We start from the raw sequence: 22939 nt of genomic DNA on the forward strand, positions 1-22939 counted from the left end.
ATATAATTCATAATACATGATATGATTTCTTTCATTTTGTTTATACCTTTAATAAGAAAATAAACAAAATAAAAACATAATTAAAGAGTTAAGAGTGATAAATGGTTGCCACTGTTAATTATTTCATTAACAGTTGTAAGCTGACAGCATGCATCCTCTTAATGTCTCCATATTTTCATCTCTGTAAACCTTGAGCCTGATACTCTGTTATTATTACATGTTAATTTTGTAATCAACCAATCTCCACATCAATTTCTCATTAAGTGGTAATGTCATTTCCCCCATGATATCATCAGCCTTAATCGTCACACCATATAAAATCTCAGTATTCCCCTCATTTTGCATTTCAAATTGCCCTTGTGTGGTAGTGCATAGCTATATTTGCTAAGTTGATTGTCTTATATCTCTTAGATATCGTAATTTTTCTATTTAAATATTTCATATTTAGTATTTGCATGTAATTTAAATTTTGTCTACAAATGGTGCTTCTCAACCTATTAGTCACTGGCACATTTGTAATGGGTTGTGTGGAATGCACACTATGTTCAAAAAATTAAAAACATCATAAATTAAACTGCAACATTAATTACAAAGATAAAAAAAAAAGTACTTTTTTGGTACATACTTCAGGATGTTATACTGGGTCACAAAGATTAGTGAAATATGAATAAGAGTCACATCCTAAAAAGGTTGGAAACTGCTGGTTTAGAACTAAGCCCCATTTCTAGCCTGATGACAAGTTCATGCAAATTTAATGTGTCTTAACAAATTACTTTAGCAAGTTATTGTACTAGATGTGAGGTAATATTTGTTTGACAACTGTTGAAAAATAAACTAAACTGTTTTTTTTGTGTAGAAATGCCTCCCTTTCATTTCATATTTAAGTCAGTATGTCCTTTACTCAATACAAACCTTTCAAATGTTCTTATCCATGATGTGTCCAACTTTTCCTTTTATTACAACATCATTAAAAAGAGCAGTGCAAGTGGTGAACAAAATATTTGAAATATTTTGTTCACCACTTGCATTTTGTTTCTGTTATTTTGTTCACAAATATCCATCAGCATGGATATTTGCTAGGTATTTGTTGGGCTATCATATGTGATCAGAATGGCACTGTTCTAGTATTACGTGGTCTGCAAGAATTTGGATTTTATTAAGTTTTAGGAATAAGAACAGTGAAATTGACAATTTATTCAGGTTGGATGATGGTTGAAACCTGTTACAAGTGCAACTCCACAAATGTTCTATAGGATTGATGTTGGATGATTGGAAGACTCATAACTTTACTGTCATGCTCTTTAAACCGCTGCTTGACAATACTCTGTGGCAATGCTCTCTTGGAAGTACTTCCAGTACTACTAGGTATACATACAAACATTAGGGGAATTTAGCAGTTTGTGCACAACAATCCTGCCATGGTACCAAGGTTCGTACAGTTCCCTTCTGTTTTTACGAAAACAAGTTGCCCACAACATACATTAACTTCTGTATTTGGTCTGTCACTGCTTGTCTGTTTTGTTTTGCAATCCCGACTGACTGGACATCCCTGGTGCAGAATGTCAATTATTGGCCACAGTTACACTTTGGTCACATCATCTATCATTCACCAATTTGATACATCACCTTCTGTGACAATTCCTCATGACACTTCAGCAAGCTTTGCAATCTGTCATAAAAGCTCCTGACAGACTCCAATTACACTCCATTCAAAATCACTGAGTGTGCATCACCTTTAGAGACAGTTTCTCATGACTTCAGCAAATTCTTTGTCATAGAAGAACCTGTCAGCCTCAAAATTACACCCCATTCCCCATTCAAAGTCACAGAAGCTTGCTTGCTTGTAATGACTTGTGGTGCAACTGCCTTTATATCCATAACAAAGGACTCCTGGGAAGCAATCTGCATGTGGCATCCACTTGCTATGCACACATTACAATGGCTGTGGTACCCAAGTTCAACTGAAAAAAAGTGCTATATGAATGTATTCTTCCATTTCATTTTAAAGGGCTATTACTTACAGGCAATCAAATGAACGAAATTTATTAATGAATAAAATTTTTCAGGTCTCACATATTTAAAGCTGTTTGCAGTTTAAGTATTTGCAATAAAATTTCATCAGAATCCATATTTAAATCATTACATAGCTATCAAAATAAAGGAAAATTACCACATAATTAAAATTACTGAAAGAATCCTTCACTTACCTATTTACACTTTTTCAACACATATCTCTAGAAATAAATAAAATCCAGTTTTTGCCTGAAATCTGAAAATACATATACTACTGTCAGTATAAATTGAGAACTTCCTTCTCTTTTAAACAGCACCTCTTACCCTTTCTCCTCTGGGTACTGTGCATATGCTCAAACCCACAGAAGAAATGGCTGCCTGAAGCAGCAAAATGATACCTTTCAAAGAATTTTTTTTTTTTTTCAAAGAATTATCAGAATCAGATTTTATCTTTCTTTTATTAATAAATGAAAAAAAAGTAATGAAATACAGATTTAACAAAAATCATAATCTTTTAACAATAAACCATAATTATTATTTTTTTATTTTGTCCATAGTCAAATCATTCAAAACAGTGAGTTTTTCTAGTTATCAATTATAATGATATGATTTACAAAAATATAAAAAATGCTGATGTAGGAAAAAAAATTATAATACCGCTTGCACAGTATTATAATTTTTGTAGTATAGAATGCACATCTTCTTTAATAGTTATGCAAAAGAAAAATTACAAATATATTAGCTATAGTCCTAGTGTCCTGCTGTTGTGCTAATTTGCATTTGCACTTTCCTTCTACCTGGCTGTTGCACCTTGTAAGCATTGATAAAACATGGTGCATGTATATTTATGAAAATATGACGTATGCTATGAAATTTGAATATCACATACATCTGTTTAATCTGACGTCACCTATAAAATCTATTATGAGCAGCATGCATAATGTAAAATGGACTAAGTCCACCTTAGTTTAAGTAGCTAGAACATTTAATTTTGTTAGGTTTTTGCAGTTTTCGAAAATGTATTCCAACAGATATATTTTTATTGATTTTTTTACTTAGAACACAGTGAAAAAAAAAGTTTGACAATATCTCTTTCAAACAAACAAACTTTATGTAGACTGCACTTTTTTTTTTTTTTTTTTTTGCAACCCAAGGAGACTACCATTTTCCATCTGATACTAGTTTTAAGAAGTTAATAACATAATTGCCAACATATTTTTCCTTGAAATTTTGTTACCAGGTCAAAAGAAAGATTGTCAATGTGTTTTTTTTTTTAAATAACCATTATGCATACATATTTGTTTCTGAAAACAATGTATAAAGGCTGCAAAATTTAATTTGATATTTTACATTATAACTGAATTGCTATATAAAATGAGGCAGCTTGTTTCATGTGGTAATAAAAAGTAATTTTATTTTATGACTTTCATAGAATTATGTCATACCATAAACACTTCAATAATTTAGAGGAATATGTTTTTGCTGGACATGTATAAATGGTTAAAACAATGTTACTGAGTGTTACAGAAATCTCCTTCAAAAAGGTAAATTTACAAAAGTTCTATAATCTAGTAATTTGTAATTTTTCAAACAAACAATTGATGGTCTGGCATTTGTGTCTTGTCCAACTGTGTATTTTATCAAAGAAACGTGGTAAGGAGATGGCCTCAGATATACAATAGCCTTGATAACATGAGTTGTATTAATCCAACTCATGGATTCTGTTTAACCAGAAACCACCTTTTGTCAAAAACTATACCTATCTAAGAATTTCATGAATTCACACTGACATGAAATGAAAAAATTTAAATTAAGTTTTAAATTTTTCCAATCCACCAGATTGCACATCTGCAGTCTTATTCCAACCATCCACATCACATTATAAGAGGAACATCCCCTCCCAGGGGGAAACAGCAATTTACACAGCAACACCATTCAACCTTAGATATCCAAATATCATTACCATAACAGCCAACCCTCCAACCAGGCAAGCCATTCCAGTCATATGGATAAGCATCTTCCCTTTGTTCCTGCACAGACAACTTCTCTTCTGGTCAATTGGAGGCCATCTCCTTACCACATTACTGCAATGCTGACAACACATCAGCACCAATGTGTTGATGTGTTATCAGCACCAATGTGTTGATGTGTTATCAGCACCAAAGGAGGACCCACAACTCTACCTCATTTGGGAAATGATGCAGCCAATCAGAAGAGTCCCCTAGGTAACAACTACATGACTTCAGAGTTACTATTGCTCTGTTTACGGGACACTAGTCTATATGCAACAGATAGTTCGCACCTGTGCTATGTAAATTTTTCATTCAAAATGTATTTTTAATCTAGTTTACTTTCATTAGTGCTACTTAGGTAGGGTTAGAAGAATAGTTCAGAACATTTGGCTTTATGTAACTTAAATTTAATATATTTGATCTAAATTGCTGTTCTAAACTTGTTCTTCTTAGTCTAAGAATGAGTGATGTGCTTTTGTATTATGCTTTAAATACTTACCTAAACCTTTCAAGGAAGCCCAGTCCATAAGCCATGCCACTCCAAATTTTGAATGGTAAACTGAATAACTCTTAAAAAATACTTTTGGACAACAAAACAATGTCCCTCAAAAAGTAACTGAAGTGAATGTAACAGAAATTTATTTTAATGTATTTATATAAGCAAGATTTAAAATATAGTAGGTCAAAATTAAATAAAACTAAATAATAATAGTAATGTTTTGTGATACATATAAAACTCTTTCATTACTGTAATTATTTTGACTGAAATTAGTACTAAATGACAGATTCAAATTAAAATTTAAAAATATCTACATCAGTGAAAGGTGTGCAACCTCTTTCTTGGTTTGCTAAAATTAAAAGTATATAATATGCTGCCATGAAACTAAAAAAAAAAAATACAAAAGTGTAATGATGCTTTTCAAACTATGTAGGCTATCCACTATGCTAAAAGAAGAAAATGCATGTAAATGAATATAATAATGTAACACCACAATGCCAACAAGTATAAGGCAGTTATACCTAACTGGCTGTTTCAAACAATTTTAGCCAGGTGCCATATCATGTCGACAGGTATCCAACTGTTTAACAAGTCTGAATTATTCTGTAATTTTATTGTAAGGATTTCCATTAGATGTAATTTATAATCAATGAGAAAACTGAAGCAATATTATAGCATTATAAAATTTTGGTATGCAATTAGAGGTATAGAGGTAGAAAATGAGCTTGGTTCAATAGTAATTACTGTTAAAATTATAACTGTGATAGTATGCTCTGATATCAACAGCTGTGGAATTTCCATAAGAGAAGAGATACAAAGATGATGTGTTTGGAACTGCAATTTTCCTGACATTCAATGAGATGAATATTATTAAGATCCTTTATAGCATAATTAATTTGTGCCTATTACTTCTTTCTGGAGTATATACACTCATGAGCTAAAACATTATGACCACCTACCTAATAGATGTTGCGCCACCTTCTGCTGTGATAAAAGCTTTCCACTAGGCATGGCATAAACTCTATGAAACCACAAAGGCATCCTCGTGTATCCTGAACCAGTTGGACAGAAGGACATCCCAGAGTTTGGCAATCGACTGAGGCACTGGTATGAACTGACACATGCTGCATTCCACTGCAACCCACGAATGTTTGAAGAGATCAATTTATTTCAGGGGAATTTGGTGGCCAGGGGAACACACAAAATGCTTGGAAATGATCCAAGAAGCACTTGAGCCATGAACCACTTGAGTACAATGCAGGCCATGTAACATGAAGCACTGTCTTGTTGAGAGTCCAATGCCATCTGGATACAGGGTTATCATGTATGGCAACACTTGGTTCAAAACAATGCCAAGGTAGGATCTGGTGGTGGTGAGTGTGTTCAATGGGAATGAGGGGACCCAGTGATGTCATTAAAAAATATCTTCCAAATCATGATCCCACTGCCACCAGCATGTTTTCATCCAACCATGAAGTCTGGTTGCAGCTGTTCACCTGCTTGCTATTGAATATGCACTATCTCCATCAGCATGATGGAGATAAGACTTGACTCATCAGACCAGACAACTCTTTTCCAGTTGTCCAATGTCCAGGAACTATTCCCAAGACCACTCCAGGAAGAGATATCAATAACAGTTGGCCAATGTGGACACATGAACATGTAACCTACTCTGTAAGCCTCTCAGTTGGATGGTATACTCTGAAATATTTCTATGTGCACCCTAGTTCTAGTCTATCATTAACTGAGGGATTTTGAGCCATCTAATTGTCTCAGACAGCACATGCCAACCACAGTTTACTGTGACTCACAACCAGTGGTGGTCTCCACATCCTGGCGTGTTGGGTGACTGTGTCCCTCTTAGGACCATTTCCATCAACCTCTCACTACGGTGGCCTGTGAACAGTCAATGCCCAAAGTTGCTGATATGTTATCTCTCTCCCCTGCTTTCCTAGAGCCACAAATCATTCATTTAAACTCAGTCAGGCCCTTCCCGTTCCACACTGCAAGAGGCTTCATACTGATAAATTGACAGGCACTGTCTGTGCCATCACTATATATGCTGCACTGGTCAGTGACCCCTGACGACCATCAGAAGTGATAACTCTAGAAATGTGCCAAAAATGTTTGACTACCAGATAATTCAATATTTCTGAAGAGTCAGTACTGACCATTATCATGAACACCTGGCCACATCAGGGGGGGTCATTTCTTGCTAGATGCTAAGAATACTCATACCTCTTACACATGCATAATGCAGATCTCTATGGATATGCATCATGTATGTATAAATTTTACTCAGAATTTAAGGTCCTATATCTTCAGAAATAGTGCAGGGCTTAAATTTATATATGCATGATGCAGATCCACAAGGATTTTTTTCAAGGATTGTAACTTATGATGAATAGCTGATTCACCATTGAGAACTGGAAACAAAACAATAGTCCAAGCAATGGAAATGCCATGGATCCCCCACTGCCCAAAAAGAATCTGGAATGCTACCCTCTGCTGAGAAGTTCACAGCCACCATTTTTGGGATATGAAACAAATTCTTCTGTTAACACTACAAGCCATAAAAGAAAACAATCACTGGAGATGCCTATAGTGTTGTTCTCAAAAATTTAAGGAGGACCATAAAGGAACAAAGAAGAGGGAAATAGACATGAGGTGCTTTGCTTCTTTATGACAATGCTCCTGTACATGAGCTCCATAAAGTAATTGCAGTTTTCAGAGATTGCAGATCCAGGAGTTAAACCACCTACTCTGCAGTCCTGATCTGGCCCCAGTGATTATTTCTTCTTCAGAAATCTGAAGAAACACCTGTGTGGACATCAATTAAGTGATGACAAATCATTATGAGAGATCAGAATAAAGTATTTTTTCCCCCAAGGTATTTCCTCTTTGCTGTCAAAGTGGAGGGAATGTATTGAACCTCAAAGGGTTATATACTTTTTGAGAAAAAAAAAAATAGGCTTTATTTTGTTTCTTTATTACTGATGTAGATAACTTTTCCAGCAACTCTGATATGTATGCATTTTTCATGTTGGCTCTAGTACAGAAATTGCCAAACTTTTGTCTCCCCAAGTTGCACTTGAAGTTAAAAGAAGCTATATTTGCATCACAGCTAAACAGTGATCACCACTGAACTCAATGCAGTTTTTCCTAATCTTGTGGTTCACCAAAGTGATGGAGTATGCTACTCCAACACTTACTCAGTTTCAAATAATCTTTCTTAAAAAACTTTTAAGCAAAATAAATATGGAAAATTGGTAGTTATGTAAAATAATTATATATATTTTTTTAATCTATTGTAGCTATTAAAAAGAACATTAATGTATGAATTATCTTTAAATATTCTGGTATATGTTGTCATGTCTTATCTGTGTTTACAACTATAATAAATGGCAGCAAGAAAGCAGCTCTGAAAATTATATGAAATTACAACTATTAACTTCCAGCTGTGTGATTTCGGTTATGCAGGCTGAAAAAAAAATTCTCTAGAATTCAGATCCAGGATTGAAGAAATTAAATCAAGTGATGCATAAGAAGACAGAGGATATAACTGAAGTGATGCATAAAAAGACAGATGATATAACTGGGGGGGGGGGGGGGGGGAACCTAATAAAAGTATTTTTTTAAGTAAACTATTATTTAAAATTCTGATTCGCTTTTTTTTAACAGTAATTCACTTTAATGTTGGATACTTGAGTAAACATAAGAGCAAATTATTATTTAAAAGCATTTATGCAGAGGAGTTTTTTAAAATACAAAACTAAAATTCTATGGGGAAAAAAAAAAAAAAAAAAAATCACTCCACGGAGCCAATCCCCTAGCAGAGAACAGACTCCCATGAGCCTCTAAGTTATTCCTGTTTTTGTTTTTTTGCTCATTTTCCAATTCACTCCTAATTAGTGTTAACACCCTCAATATGAATTTTGCCTTGCCAATTATTAGTGAGATTCAAATTCTCCTACCATATTTTGGGAAAGGGGTGGCAATTATCATTATCCTTTACATTTAAATTTTTCCTCTGCTGTGACTTTCATCCTTCAGGCTCATAGCTTTATTAGGCAAAGCACAAGAAAAATATTCCAGTTTCATCATACCTGTATATGTTTTATTCTACTTAACTGACAAAAGTCTTTCCACTCTATTGCAATACCTTCTTGAAGTAAATAATTTGATACCGCTGCACATAAGACTGCTATACAAATTGGAGCAGTGTGGCATTAAGGGCACGTTGCTGCTATGGATAAAGGGGTGTGGTTCAGCTAGAGAAGACAGTAAGTTATCAATGGGAACTTCTCTTCTTGGACAAAGCAGAAATTAGGGAATTTTCCCAGGGTTCATTGGTGGACCCACTGCTGTTTTTTAAATTTATTAATGATATTGATGAAGGCATAACAGGCTTAATGTCTAAGTTTGCAGGTGATACAAAGTTAGCAGTAATTAATCACAGTAATCAGGGTATGTATTACACAATAAGATCTAGAAAAATTATACAGATTGGCTGAGAAGTAGGAATTTTTAATATTGACAAATGCAAGGTACTTCATATAGGGAGCAGTTGTCCCGAATTAACATACCAGCTGTATGGTAAGACACTCAGAGCAGTGGAGAATAAAAAAGACCTGAGAGTAATTGCGCAGTCAGACATGAAGTTCTCTGAAAGTGCAGACAGGCTGCCATGATAGCTCATGGGTTTTGTTAATAATATACAGGAATTTTGCCAGCAAGGATAAGGAGGTGAATATTGCATTGTGTAAGGCAATGGTTAGGTCACATCTTGAGTACTGCATACAGATCTGGAGGTCTCATTTTCAGAAAGATGCAGATCTGTTGGAATGGATGCAGAGAACAACAAGATTAGTGAGAGGAACAGAAGGGTGGCAAGGAAAGGCTTCAGTTTGCAAACTGCAACATCTGAACACTAGGAACTTATGAAGAGATCTGATTGAGGTATTTAAAACTTTGAATGGATTGAATAAGCTCAATTCTGATGGATTTCTTTCTCATGCTCAGAAATTGAGGAAGGATAGTTGCACATTGAATGTGCATAAATTTGCCTTCAGCCAGAGGGTGGCTGATTGTTGGAACAAACTCCTATCTAGTGTTGTAGAAGTGTGTCATTTAATAAATTCAAGGAAAAACTAGATAAACTGTTAGAGTGGATGGACAAGTGAAACAGGAAGTGTTGGCTTTCTTTTTATTTTTTTTCAGTTGATGCTGTATAACTTTGCTTTCCTGCATCATTTTCCATTACTACTATTACTACTAATAATAACAGCCAAAATCTCAATTTTCAAACCATATTTAATCAGAAACCATCAATTCTATATACAATTTGCTTCAAACAAATGTCTGTCTGACTGAAATTAACAACCTTGCAATCCATAGTTTTCTTTTTCATTTTCTGTAGTTTGGAAGATAGTATTCAAAAATGTATAAAAAATTCACTAGAGGGTGCAAATTATCCAACACACTGGAAAGATCACACTTAACTTGAATAGCAATTGCCTCAACCACCATCAACCTAATGATCACCACTTGGGAGGTAACTTCCTGGCAACTCTTAAAGTTTTCATCCTGTATATAATTAGCAAAGTAGACAAGATATTTCTCAAGAGCAATAGTTATTAATCCAGAATTAACTTGCTCATTGTCAGTGGTATATTTTAAGTAATTATACAACAAGAAGCAGTTGCATCCTTATATGTACACAGTTGTAGACTGCAGGACTTCAGAGATGAGGATCCCTGAAGGTCAAACCCCAGAAGAAATATTCTCCTGGACTTGACCTTTTAAGGTCAAATGAGGCTAACAGTTTTCTGTTTCCTTAAGAATATGATAAAAATCATAGAAACATATTTTTAACATGTTTCATATAAATAAGTGGCTGAACTGCTGTTAATGGTAAAGACTAACAACACACTGGCTACTACCAACCACATATCTGCATGGCCGACCCGCTTGTGGCTGGAAGTCTTCCAATTGTGTAGGGGACAAAAGTAGATATTGTGTGTGTGTGACTATAAGTAGGCTAGCTAATATTGAGATCCTGAGATAAGCATTTTGAGGGGTGACTTAGCCAGAAAGTATGCATTCATATTAATGTTTTAAAAGCTCATAATAAGAAATTGTTTATAAAAAATTATTCTTGTCCCTATATTTCTTAAGTACATTATACATACCATAGTGGAACACATCATTTCCAATTTCCAGGTGGCATCACATTTATGTTAGACTTATGTCAGCATTAGTCCAAACCAAGAGTTCAAATTCGGCCATTTTACTGATAATACTCCTGAAATTACTGTAGGCACAGTTAAGACTAAGTATTCTTCTATAGTTTACTACCCTGACACATCCCTTGAAGTTATTTAGGCTTGTTTCCCTATCTTTATCATCCTGCTCATTTGAAACATTGCTACCCTCAAAACATCTTGTCAACATTGGTTGTTGTAGCAACAAATAACAATTCTTGAGGTAAGTGCAAGCATTACTTTGACCCATATCATCAGATAGGGATATATATATATATATATTACCCTTCTACCCCCTAATTAGCAGTTTCCCTGAACCCTTAAGGTATCCTCAATGATACTGGCAAAAATCGTTGCACCACCTTTGTCAAATGAATACCATCTCTACAAAATAGATTCCTTCTACCTGCAAGTGTAGGCCACACTGATAAACACCCCCCCCTCCCCAAAGTCTTGCAGATTCCCTCAAGTCTTGAGTTAATCCAAAAGGCTTTTAGCATATAATCATGCCAATTGTGAATGGGCAGAATTGTGGACATATACACATTCTGATATAATTTGCAACATTTTTTCCAGCATTGTCCTATAATTTATCCAATGAATTATTAGGTTGTGTTTGTTTAATACTGTTAGTACCCACATGAATAACAATGCCCTCTTTACCCCCTTAAACTGACAATTTGTTGGTAACATCAATTGTTATTCCCAGCAAACACATCCTGGTTCTAGTCCACCTATCTTTATTACAAAAAATATTAGCCATTTCCCTGACAATAGTCTCCCAATAAAACTAGGTCACCTTCAACCAGAGATATAATTATTATAAATAATAACAATAACTAGAATTTAAAAGTAAATACATACATGTTAGTCAACAGCTCTTTACAAAGTTGCAAATGCCAATTTCAAAGGAGAGGGAGTTGCCCCAACCCCAATGACCCTGCATATCAGGCCTCTGGGGATAATGATGGCCAGAGCTACTAATGACAGCAAGTGATTACAGTGTTACCAAGGATTACCAGCCAGCAAAACAACACACAAATGTTTAGGATCATATCAATCTCCAAATGGCTGGTAATGTTGCAATAGCTGTACCACATGAAGATGGATATAAAAGTAATCATTGAACTAATAAGAGGTAGTTGCATTTCACAGCAAAAAAATTATTTTTAATAGAAATTAGTAATTAATAAATATATAAAGGATATCACAATTTACATAAATATAGATTTTACAACAGTATTACTGTTGTAAGTGGTAGCCAAAGTTTTTTCTTACATACAATGTTTTATAGCACTCACACCACTAGCTTTTGCCAATCACTTCATTTACAGTATTACTATGTAATTAATGGGAACATACGATCTAATTAATGGGAAGATAACTGAAAAAATTCATTAAGTTTAGAAAAGCAATTTCCCCTCAACTCAACACACAACACTATTACAAGGTGTCTGAAAAGTTTTAGGACTACATTTATAAAAATTATCAAAATCTGAAGGAAAAAAATTTATTACCATTTAATCTTCAAAGTATATTCCTCATAACTCAATGCACCTCTTTGCACAGTTGTACAGCTTCTGGATGGCTCTGTGGAACTGATCTTGTGGATCCCTGTGTAACTCCTTTGTCACATTGCTTAGGATCCTTGAAACACTGTCAAAATGGTGCCCCTTCAGGTGGGATTTCACTTTGGGGAACAGAAAATAATCAACAGGTGCCAAATCTGGTGAATAAATACAAGGGATGGTGAAGCACTGTAATGCTCTTCTGTGTGAAACTGCTTGATGATGGTTGCATTGTGCGAGGGTGCATTATCGTGAATCAAGAAATGACTTAGCATTAGCATTGGCATATGATGCAAGAAAGCAAGCTTATTCAGCATCAGCCAAAAAAAAAAAAAAAAAAAAAAACTCACTCCCATTTCACCCCTCCGTTCGTTCAAAATACCTGTCCAGTTGAGCTTTAAATTTGTTTAGGCTATCAACTTCAACAACAAGTGATGGAAGTCGGTTCCACCAACCAACCACCCGCTGGCCAAAGGCAAATTTCTGCACATCTATCCGACATCCGTCCTTCCTCAATTTGAATTTATGCCCTCTGAGGTGATTATTCTGAGAAAGATGAAGAATCCCATTGGCATTGAGCATGCTCAAACCATTCAAAGCCTTATACACCTCTATCAGATCACCTCGCCGGTGCCTAGTCTCCAGACTCTGTAATTTGCAAAACTTAAGCCTTTCTTCATAAGAGCAACCCTTTGTTCCATTTACTAATCTTGTTGCCCTTCTCTGTACCCGTTCCAGCAGCTCTACATCCTTCTTGAAATGAGGCCTCCAGACCTGCATACAGTACTGTAGGTGTGGCCTTACCATTGCCTTATACAAGGGAATAATCACCTCCTTATCCCTGTTAGAAAAATTCCTGTATATCATTGACAAGACACCATGAGCTACTCTTGCAGCTCGTCTGCACTGCTCAGAGAACTTCATATCTGCCTGCACAATTACCCCCAGGTCCTTTTCATTCTCCACCACTGTCAGTGTAGTACCGCAGAGTTGATACGTTGCTCTGGGGTTACTGTTTCCCATATGCAGCACTTTACATTTGTCGATGTTAAACCTCATTTGCCACCTCTCAGCCCATCTGTTCAACCTTTCCAGATCCTGTTGCAGCAGCATAGCGTCAGTATTGTCCTTAACGACCCTGCCAACCTTTGTATCATCTGCAAACTTAGACATTAAACTTGATATCCCATCATCAATATCATTCATAAACACCGAAAACAACAACGGACCCAACACCGAACCTTGAGGAACTCCACTAATAACATTAGTCCACGTTGAGCAGTGTCCATTGATTACCACTCTCTGTCTTCTGCCACTCAACCATCCCCTTATCCATAGCAGCAATTTGCCTCCAATGCCACACTGCTCCAATTTGTGCAACAGTCTTCCATGTGCAACAGTATCAAAAGCCTTTCTAAGATCCAAATATATAATATCAAAGTTATTCCCTGCATCCAGTTCTTTTGTGACTACATCATAGTATCCAATCAAATTGGTCAGGCAAGACCTGCCCTTAACAAAACCATGCTGCGTCTGAGCTATAACTGAATTCTTGTCTAGATGATCCTGCAGTGCTTCTTTAACCAGTGCCTCCATTAATTTACCTGGAACAGAAGTTAAACTAACAGGTCTATAATTACTTGTGTCAGCCTTTGAACCTCCTTTGTGAATTGGGGTCACATTTGCACATCTCCAGTCCATAGGTACCTCCCCTGAGTCCAAGGAAGCTCTCATAATTATGGCTAAGGGTTTGCTTACTTCCTTTGCTGCCTCCTTTAATATAACTGGATAGATCCCATCCACCCCAGGTGCCTTTTTTATGTTTATCCTCAACAATCTCTCCTCCACTTTCCTCTCAGTTATTACAAAATCATCCAGCTCACTGCCAATGTTTACTTTATCTACATCATTCTCCTTCCTGAATAACTCCTCATGCGTGAATGTAGATGCAAAATACTCGTTTAGATTGTTAGCCACCTGAGCAGGATCCTCAACTGTTGAACCATCAATATCCAGTGGACCAATCTGATTCATCCCTTTCCTTTTCGAGTTCAAGTATGTAAAGAACTCTTTTCTGTTTTTCTTTGCATCCTTTGCCAAGGATTTTTCATAGTCTGCCTTTGCCTGCCTAATCTCCTTTGTGACTTGGTTACAGACCAACTTATAGCTATCATAGGCTTCCATGTCACCCATTAATTTGTATGTATCCCATGCATTTTTCTTCTCTGCCACATGTCTCATTAGTTCATCTGACAACCATTTAGGCCTAAACCTTGAACAATATTTCTTAGTTGGTATGTAAAGCCTGGTAGCCTCCAAGATTAGTTCCTTGAATGCTTCCCTTGAATGTTAGGCCAAACATGACTTGGTCATGTTTGGCCTAACATTCTTAATTCTCTTCAACAATCTGTCCATCACTCCTCTGTAAAATTCAGAGTTGATTGTCTGTCCTTCTGGTGCAAATTGTTTATGCACAACTCCTTGCCAATAAAAAATAATAATCATCAGCAACTCATTTTGGCTCAAGACTTTTTGGAACCGGAGTTTCTTTGTCCTTAGCGATTTGTTTTCTGACTCATGCAGCTGATTTTCTTACTGTTTTGGGTTCATACACAAAGCACCAGGATTCATCACCAGTTATGTTTTCCTTTATAAAAGTCTGGATCACTGTCTGCCACCTCAATCAAATCTTGACATACAACTGATTTCTCCTTTTGTTCCATCATCAATGCAGGCAGTACAAGTGTGAGCATATTTTCCTTTTTTTTTTCCAAATCCTCAACATCAATTGAACACATGGTATCCTTGCTGATGTGAAGCTGTTTTACTGCCATTCAGAGGGTTAGATGATCTTCCATTAACAGCTTTAGAACTTTTTTGATGGTTGAGTCATGAGATTGGGATGGGTGGCCATTCTGTGCATCATCCTGATCATCTTCCTGTTGGAAGATCATCTTCCAAAAAATGTTGGATTGTGATAGGGCATCATATCCATAAGCTACACTCACCATTGCAACTGTTTCAGTTGCACTTTTTCCAGTTTTAAAACAAAATTTTATTGCCACTCTTCGCTCAGCCCTTGGATCCATGATGACATGATTTTACTATGCCAACTTAAATATGACTTTCGAGTAGAATACCTTTATTCACTGATGAAACCTGGCACAGAACCAGTTCAGACTTTTATAGTGAATAGTTTCAACAGTGGACAATGTATGACACTAGCAGTATTGTTTAAAAAAAATCAGTCCAAAAACTCTTCAGACACACTTTGTATACTAACAACACTTATTAATGTACAATGTTACTGCATATGGCTAGACAGTGCCAAAAAACTGAACTGCTTTGTTATTGACATTTTCATTTGAAAGTGATAAACAGAAAATTAATGGAAGATCAGATATAGAAAATAACTAAAATGTACCTCAAAGAAGTTGAAACGTTATTCTTACAGGAATTTTGTTGGTATCTCAAACTAGTACAAGAGTATTAGGCACGCTAAGCAAACCTTCACTAAACCTTTCACAATTAATTTTCCACAATTAATAGGCACCTCCGTAGCCAGGTGGGAAGGAGCAGCAGTGCATAGCACACGCTTCTTGATTAGACCGGGGTTCGAGCCCATCACCACCAAATACGGAGGATGCGGAAAGGTCAGGGAATGACCACCGCATATCCCGGAGCAATATGGCCTTAGTTGCTAATGCTCCTAAAAACCAAATAACAACAACATCCACAATTAATAGCATGCATGAATAATAATTCTGCATTCACCAGACTGATTTGTTTGACATGTAAAGACAGAATATGACTACATATTCAAATTATCATGGTCACTGTTATATTTATCCTACACTTTCATAAGATATGTACTAGAATAAAAATAAATGCATAAATTAGATTTTACTTTCTCATGTTTTGGAAACTGTTTTATAAGAAATTACAGTGGTTACAACGTAGTACAGCATCCGTTTTTATCTTTATTATTTTGCGTGTTTATTCTAACTTTTCATTGCACTATTTACAATAAAAATTCTGCTTATGTTTATTATATATTGGTTACATATTCTACTTCTACTTGCTTCTTAGAATTATACTGGGCTTAAGAAATGCTACCTTTTGCATTTTTTCATAAACAGTTTTGATCAATAACATGAGTAGAGAATATTCTATGAAAATAATTCAAAGAATAATCTTGGAAATTATTCATCATTAGTATAGATGAGATAACTTTAAATAGCTTTAATACAGCAAAACATACTTGGATAGGATAACCTGTACCAGTACAGAGAAGTACTGTAATGTTGTATTAATTGTATATTATTTGAATAACGGAACTACTTTCCCAAGTATTGAGACACGGAGAATTTCCTCTGAGTAGCAAACTTTCTCATTAGTACTGAAAGGTAAGCATTACCTACAATTTCCTGGGATAGTTTTCGTATTTGATACCAGGAATCTCTGCATTTATAATAAAATATCCAATCTACTACACTAATTAATTCATGTTAGTTAGCAAGCACTCCTAAAAACCTTAATACTTAAATAAGATATACAGTAAACCCTCGATTTAACGGACTCCGACATACCAGATTTCAGATTTAACGGACTGGACAAATAATACATTACAGTAATGTACATATTAATCTCGACCATATTTTTTTTTTAGGTTATACAAAACTTCAGTGTTATTATTAATTAAAAATTAATAATAATTACTTATTTCCATTATTATTTTGATAATTACCTACTTTTATTTTTATAATCAAATTCAGGAAATTATTTTTTATTCTTTCTGAAAACGTGCTCAAATAGCTGTTTTCCCAGATTACAGATAAGAGCAGGCGGTGACTTGCGAGCTGAATGTGACTCAGGACACTAAACTGCAGGTCTACCGACTCGCTTTGTTTCTGTCTCAGTCTCCCTCAAGCTATCGTGCGGTCAGGTTCTATATAGGGTGTTTCTGTGATTTCTGAATTGACTTTATTTATTAAATAATTTTGCAATCCTTACAATTTAAAATGACATCAAGTGATAGAGGTGTTAAAAGAAAGCACGTGAACTTAAATGTGGCGCAGAAATTAGAGCTAATTGATAAATTAGAACAAGGCGTCTCAGTAACACATGTTTGTGAAAGTTACGGAATAAAAAAAAAAAAACTGTTTCTGATATCTGTAAATCAAAGGCCAAATTGCAACAATTTTATATTGTACAATACTGTATATTGTATTAAAGCTTTCTTTTTACATTAAGAACAATAAAAAATGACCCCCCCCCAGGTTACATTCGATTTAATGGACTATCGGCATTAACGAACACCCCTTCTCCCCTATTAGTCCATTAAATCGAGGGTTTACTGTATTGTGATAGTGAATGATATGCAGAGAATGGGTTTTCAACTGGCCTATGCATTTTCCAAGCACAAGGTAAATTTACATATGAAACTATTTTAGATTACACAAAAATATAAAAAAATTCAAAGATAACAACAGTCAGGTTCATTAAGTTCAGTCTAGCTGTTTAGAAAGTTTCTCAATATCTGTAAATCAGTTAATTATATCAGTATGAGACTAGTACTAAAATCTAGATTCAACATAAGCTATTAATATAAAATGTTTTATGCAAGATTAATGATGAATTATGCCAGTACTAACACTTCAACACGAATTATACCAGTAATAACACCTCAACACAAATTATATCAGTACTAACACTTTCAACATAACTGAAACTACTCTACAAAAGTAGAAATAAATTTTGAAAGTCTTGAAATAAATTTTCTGTCCTCACTGCTGACTGTGTTACTATTTTAATTTCAGGCAGACAAATTGGATTTTGTTTAGTTCTAGAGATGTTTTAAAGTTCCACAAAGAAGGAAATTTCCCTTTAATGATTTAGGATGATTAACTAATTTTCAAATGTCAGCATGAAAAAGAATGAATTCAAAATATAATCACAATTTAAAATAGTTATTCTGACTGAAATTCGACAATTAGAAACAGAGAAGGGAGAGGGAGAGAGAGAGAGAGAGAGAGAGAGAGAGAAAGCACAAACTTACACTTCAATAAAATCTGTCCTAAGCACTGATGGTGCTGCAGTTTGAACTTCATATAATCGCATCTTGTTACTGTATGATGCTGCTTGGCACAACCTTCAAGAAAACAAATTGGAAAAAATTAGTATATACGGTAAATTAAAAAAAAACCTTTCATTTAACTAGTTACCTGAAATTAAAAATATAGGTGTCGCTTACTGATTATGGGTTTCTTAACACCCATGACCATCAAACACTTATAAAGTAATGGAAAGGAGGGAATTGTGTTCCCGGAAAGTTGCTGCAAAATACATAAATGGCTTTTAAGCAAGATAAATATGAAAAATTGGTAGTTATGTAAAATAATATTTTTTTAATTTATTGTAGCTATTAAAAAAAAAATTTACAAGAAGAGATCAATCAAGAAACTAAATATCTATATATTTGTATGTGCAAAAATTAATATTTATTGTTAAAAAATTATTATGAATACATAAAACTATTTATAAGTATACAGAATAAAAATATTTACAACATTTTTAATATGATAGTCAAGGCTACTTTATAGAGATATAGTACGAAAGGAACAATGATTCACTGTGTGTAAATAATTTAAGAGAATAAGCTACAAACTGAACATTACAATTCTACCATAAGGATCTTCTTTGGCAGCAATGAAAATGAAGGTTAAAAAAAAAAAAAAAAAACAGACACCTGACACTAAGTGTTACATATTACAGGAAGAGCTAATCACAACAATGACAAATATTCCACAAAATTATTCTAATAGTGCAAGTTATAGATGGATTTAACCATTTTTTAAACTATTTAGAATTAAATAGTATTACAGACTTAGTTTATTATTACATCTACCCTACCCTATAAATGCTGTTCTTTCACAAATCCATATAAAAAAGACTTTATATTATATTAAAAAAATTTAACTTGTTTCAAAAATAAGTTTGCAAACATGCCTTTCTAGCGTTGTTTGAGCTTTTGTCCTTTGTTTCCAAAACATTTCTCCAATAAAGTGATCAGCTAGCCTTCCAAGACCTTGTAAAACTGAGGATAAGTCTCTCAAACTACAGTGGAGTCTTCTGCATTCATTTTCAGCTGTTATTTCCAACTGATATTCTCCAGAACCAGCTATAGGGAAAGTAAACTGCTCAAGTCCCAAGTAGATATTTAGGTTTTCTTGGAAAATGGGATACTAGTGAGACAAAGAATAAGGTAAAGCATCTATTAATTAACTTTAATAAAAAAAAAAAGTAATCTAACTATAACTAAAGAAATAAAAAAAAGCATTTCAAGGACAGAAAATCTATTAACTGTCACATTAACTTAAATATTTTTAAAATTTACCTCACTATGTGAATTAAGGACTGAGTTAAATGAAAAAATTTATTCAGAAGTAGGTTTATTTAGTTTACCTTAGTGAACTAGAAACTAATTCAAACAGCTGACAATAACAAAATTAATTATGTGAAAATATTTGCTGGCTATAATATTTAGCTATTTAGATACTTTAAAACATGCACAAGAAACATCTGGCAACTAGTGCTATATATTACAGGAAGATAATACAAAAATGAAATTTTGCACAAAGCTATTTTAATAATGCAAATTCTTGCAAATTCAATATCATTAAATGGAATGTTACCATTGTTTTTTTTTTTAATATAACAAGCCAAAATTGCTAATAATACTGTTTAATACTCCTAAAAAATTTAAATTTTTCCTATCATTCATTTCTGTGCCAAATTAATAAACAAATAAAAAAGAACTTTTCACACTACCCAGCTAAAATATTTAAAAAAAATACTCATTACAGATTCTTCTTATATTCAAATTGCATGTTAAAAAGGATGCATAAATGTTGAAGAAAACAAGTACCGCAGGCCCCCGTTATAACGCGGTTCGCTTTACGCTGATTCGCTATAATGTTGTTCTTATATTATAACCCGTATCTGACTATAACGCTGTTACAGATCACTGTAACGCTCTTTTACAGATTGCATTTTTGGCATATTTAACGAAATCGTTTCATTTGATGGAGTCGATAGCTTGAAAATGAATATAAAAATACGGTTAAAACGTTTCCCACGCCGACCTGAGAAATATTCCCACGCTCAGTGAAATTCTCTCGCGCGCTAATTTAATTGCAGTACAGTGACTTGTTACGTAGTTCGGAGATCAACATTTTTAAAAAATGATCACGTATATTGCTTGTAATATTTGCGTTATATGCATTTATCCGAAGTTTAGTATCAGACATCGTGCGTAACGGACAGTTTACTTGAACATTGTATCATAATTAATGCAACCAACGCGGTTACATTTTCGAAGAGCTAATAATGGCAGATAAGAATGAAAAAGCAACAACATCTGAGCGCAATACGAAGACTATAAATGTAAGCAAAAAGACTGAATTTGAAAATCAAATTAGATGTTTCGAAGCAAATCGATTCTGGTCAAAGACAAGCGGATGTGTGCCAAAATTTAGGACTTGCAAGTTTAACTGTAAGAACAATTATTAAAAAAAATAAAGAATTAATTTTAGCAGCGGGAAAGATAGCTGTTCCACTGCAAGCAACTAGGGCTAGGCCGGCTATTAGGATTGAAATGGAAAGACTAACTAATTTTATTGAAGATAATATCCAATGCAGAATTCAGTTAAGTTAAATATTATAAATAATAAAAAAGAGAGAGAGATTAGCCAATATGATGATCTGAAGAAAACTCACCTAAAAAAAAAAAAAAAAAAAAAAGGGAACCATTTAAAACTAGTAAGGGCTGGTTGAATAGATTTAAAATCCAGGAAAAAGCCGCAAGTGCAGATCAAGGAGCCGAAACTTTCAAAAAAGAACTTGTTAAAATTATTGAAGAGGGGTATTGTGTGTTATACTTCTCAACACGTTTTTAACATAGATGAAGCAGGACTTTTGTGGAAACGAATGCCTAAAAGAAGTTTCGTATTGAAAGAAGAAAAAAACATGCCAGGTTTCAAAGCGGCGAATTTAAAATTAATACCCCTTTTAGTTTATTTGGAAGAGGGCCAAAGTTCAACCCAAAATCGACACATTTTTCATAATTAAATTCATCAATTAAATTAAATCAATTTAGATCAATTAAATTAATGATTTTAATTGTAATTTTAAGTTTAATTTTGATACGTAAGTAGTTACCATATAATTATATACGTATGTAATGCAGAATATTTTATATGTACAAATATTTGAATATTAACTATTTTGACCGACATTTGTGCATCTTTTCACTACCGTTTATTATTGATTAGGAAATATTCTATGGCACCGACCGCAACTCACAAATATATATGTTACCTTATGGGAATGCGGCGCTCGCTTAGCGCGGATTCACTTAGCGCTCTGTTTTTCCGGAACGCATTATCAGCGTTAAGCAGGGGTCACCTGTAATTGAGAAAACCTCCATCTGCTATAATCTCCATCTATTGTTGATATGGTATAAATGTTAACAACATAACATTTCCCTTTTTCCAAATAAATAACTCTACAACAAACATAGCTATGATTCTGGTTTATATTGGCTGCTGATCTGCAAAAGTGTGAACAGAAAGGCAAGTCATGTTACGTTGATGTTTTCCCATGCTTCTGAACACAATCACAAGAAATGTTATTTGCAAAATAACACATTTCATAACTGAATTCAGAAATATGAAATTATTACTGCAAAAAGTTCTTTAAATTGCAGCAGTTTAGTTTTTTCTGCCCATGTTTTTGCAAATGTACAAAATAAATAAAATTGCAGAAACATGGAGAAAGAAAAATAGATAACTGCTGCAATTTAAAGCACTTTTTACAGTAAAAATTGTATATTTACACATATTTCACTTGTAGCAATAATATTTTCCTACATTTCACTCATTACATTAGTAATGCTTATTACAGCAGCCTTTATTACAGGCAGTATTCAGACTTTCACCATATATTCAAACCAGGAAACTGCAAAATGTGATCATGTGTTAATTTCAATGCCTTAAATACTCTCAGCACAGCCAATGGCCATATACATCAAGATGGGCAAGAAGGCATAATATAACCGACTTCCAAAAATGGTTTATTATTAGTGCAACAGAAGATAAAATGAGTGGGCATTCACTTCCAGAAGAAATGAGTTGAAAGAGGATAATAAAGGGGAGAATTACAGAGCTTTACCTGGATTGTAAAGTTGAATCCTTGATCTACTGCAGAGCCTTGCAAGACACCTTCAAAACCTAGGCTGAGGTCAATCTGTGTGCTTGAACAATGCACAATGAACGGGAAATCTGGAGTTTGGCAGTCACTATGCTATACACAGATGATTCACTCCAGACAAAAATTATAAACAAGGATTTTGCCAGTGTTTTAGTCAACATGACTGGGACTACAGAGAATAGGAAACAGACATTGTAGTCTGAGGAAGGAAGAATCTCAGTTCATGGTCTTTTACTACTAAACAAAGTGATGGATTTGCCACACCGACTAAACTATGGGAGGTGAAATAATTGTGTAGGGAATGTTCTTATGGAA

At 34.3% G+C, this 22939-nt stretch overlaps 1 protein-coding gene across 3 annotated transcripts in view; it reads right to left on the reverse strand.

The window, feature by feature from the left end:
- ebo (exportin ellipsoid body open) overlaps window positions 1–22939 on the reverse strand; it is a 152639-nt gene that overhangs the window by 75017 nt on the left and 54683 nt on the right. For all 3 annotated transcript variants that reach the window (XM_090371404.1, XM_090371402.1, XM_090371403.1), the window contains exons 14-15: window positions 19364–19599; window positions 18414–18506 (exon numbers count right to left, since the gene is read on the reverse strand). In XM_090371404.1, coding sequence (XP_090227530.1) covers window positions 18414–18506; window positions 19364–19599 — 329 coding nt within the window. The remainder of the gene's footprint in view (window positions 1–18413; window positions 18507–19363; window positions 19600–22939) is intronic.

This window comes from Mastigoproctus giganteus, chromosome 4, assembly GCF_048544385.1.
Source record: "Mastigoproctus giganteus isolate SK-2022 chromosome 4, ASM4854438v1, whole genome shotgun sequence".
NCBI lineage: Eukaryota > Metazoa > Arthropoda > Arachnida > Uropygi > Thelyphonidae > Mastigoproctus > Mastigoproctus giganteus.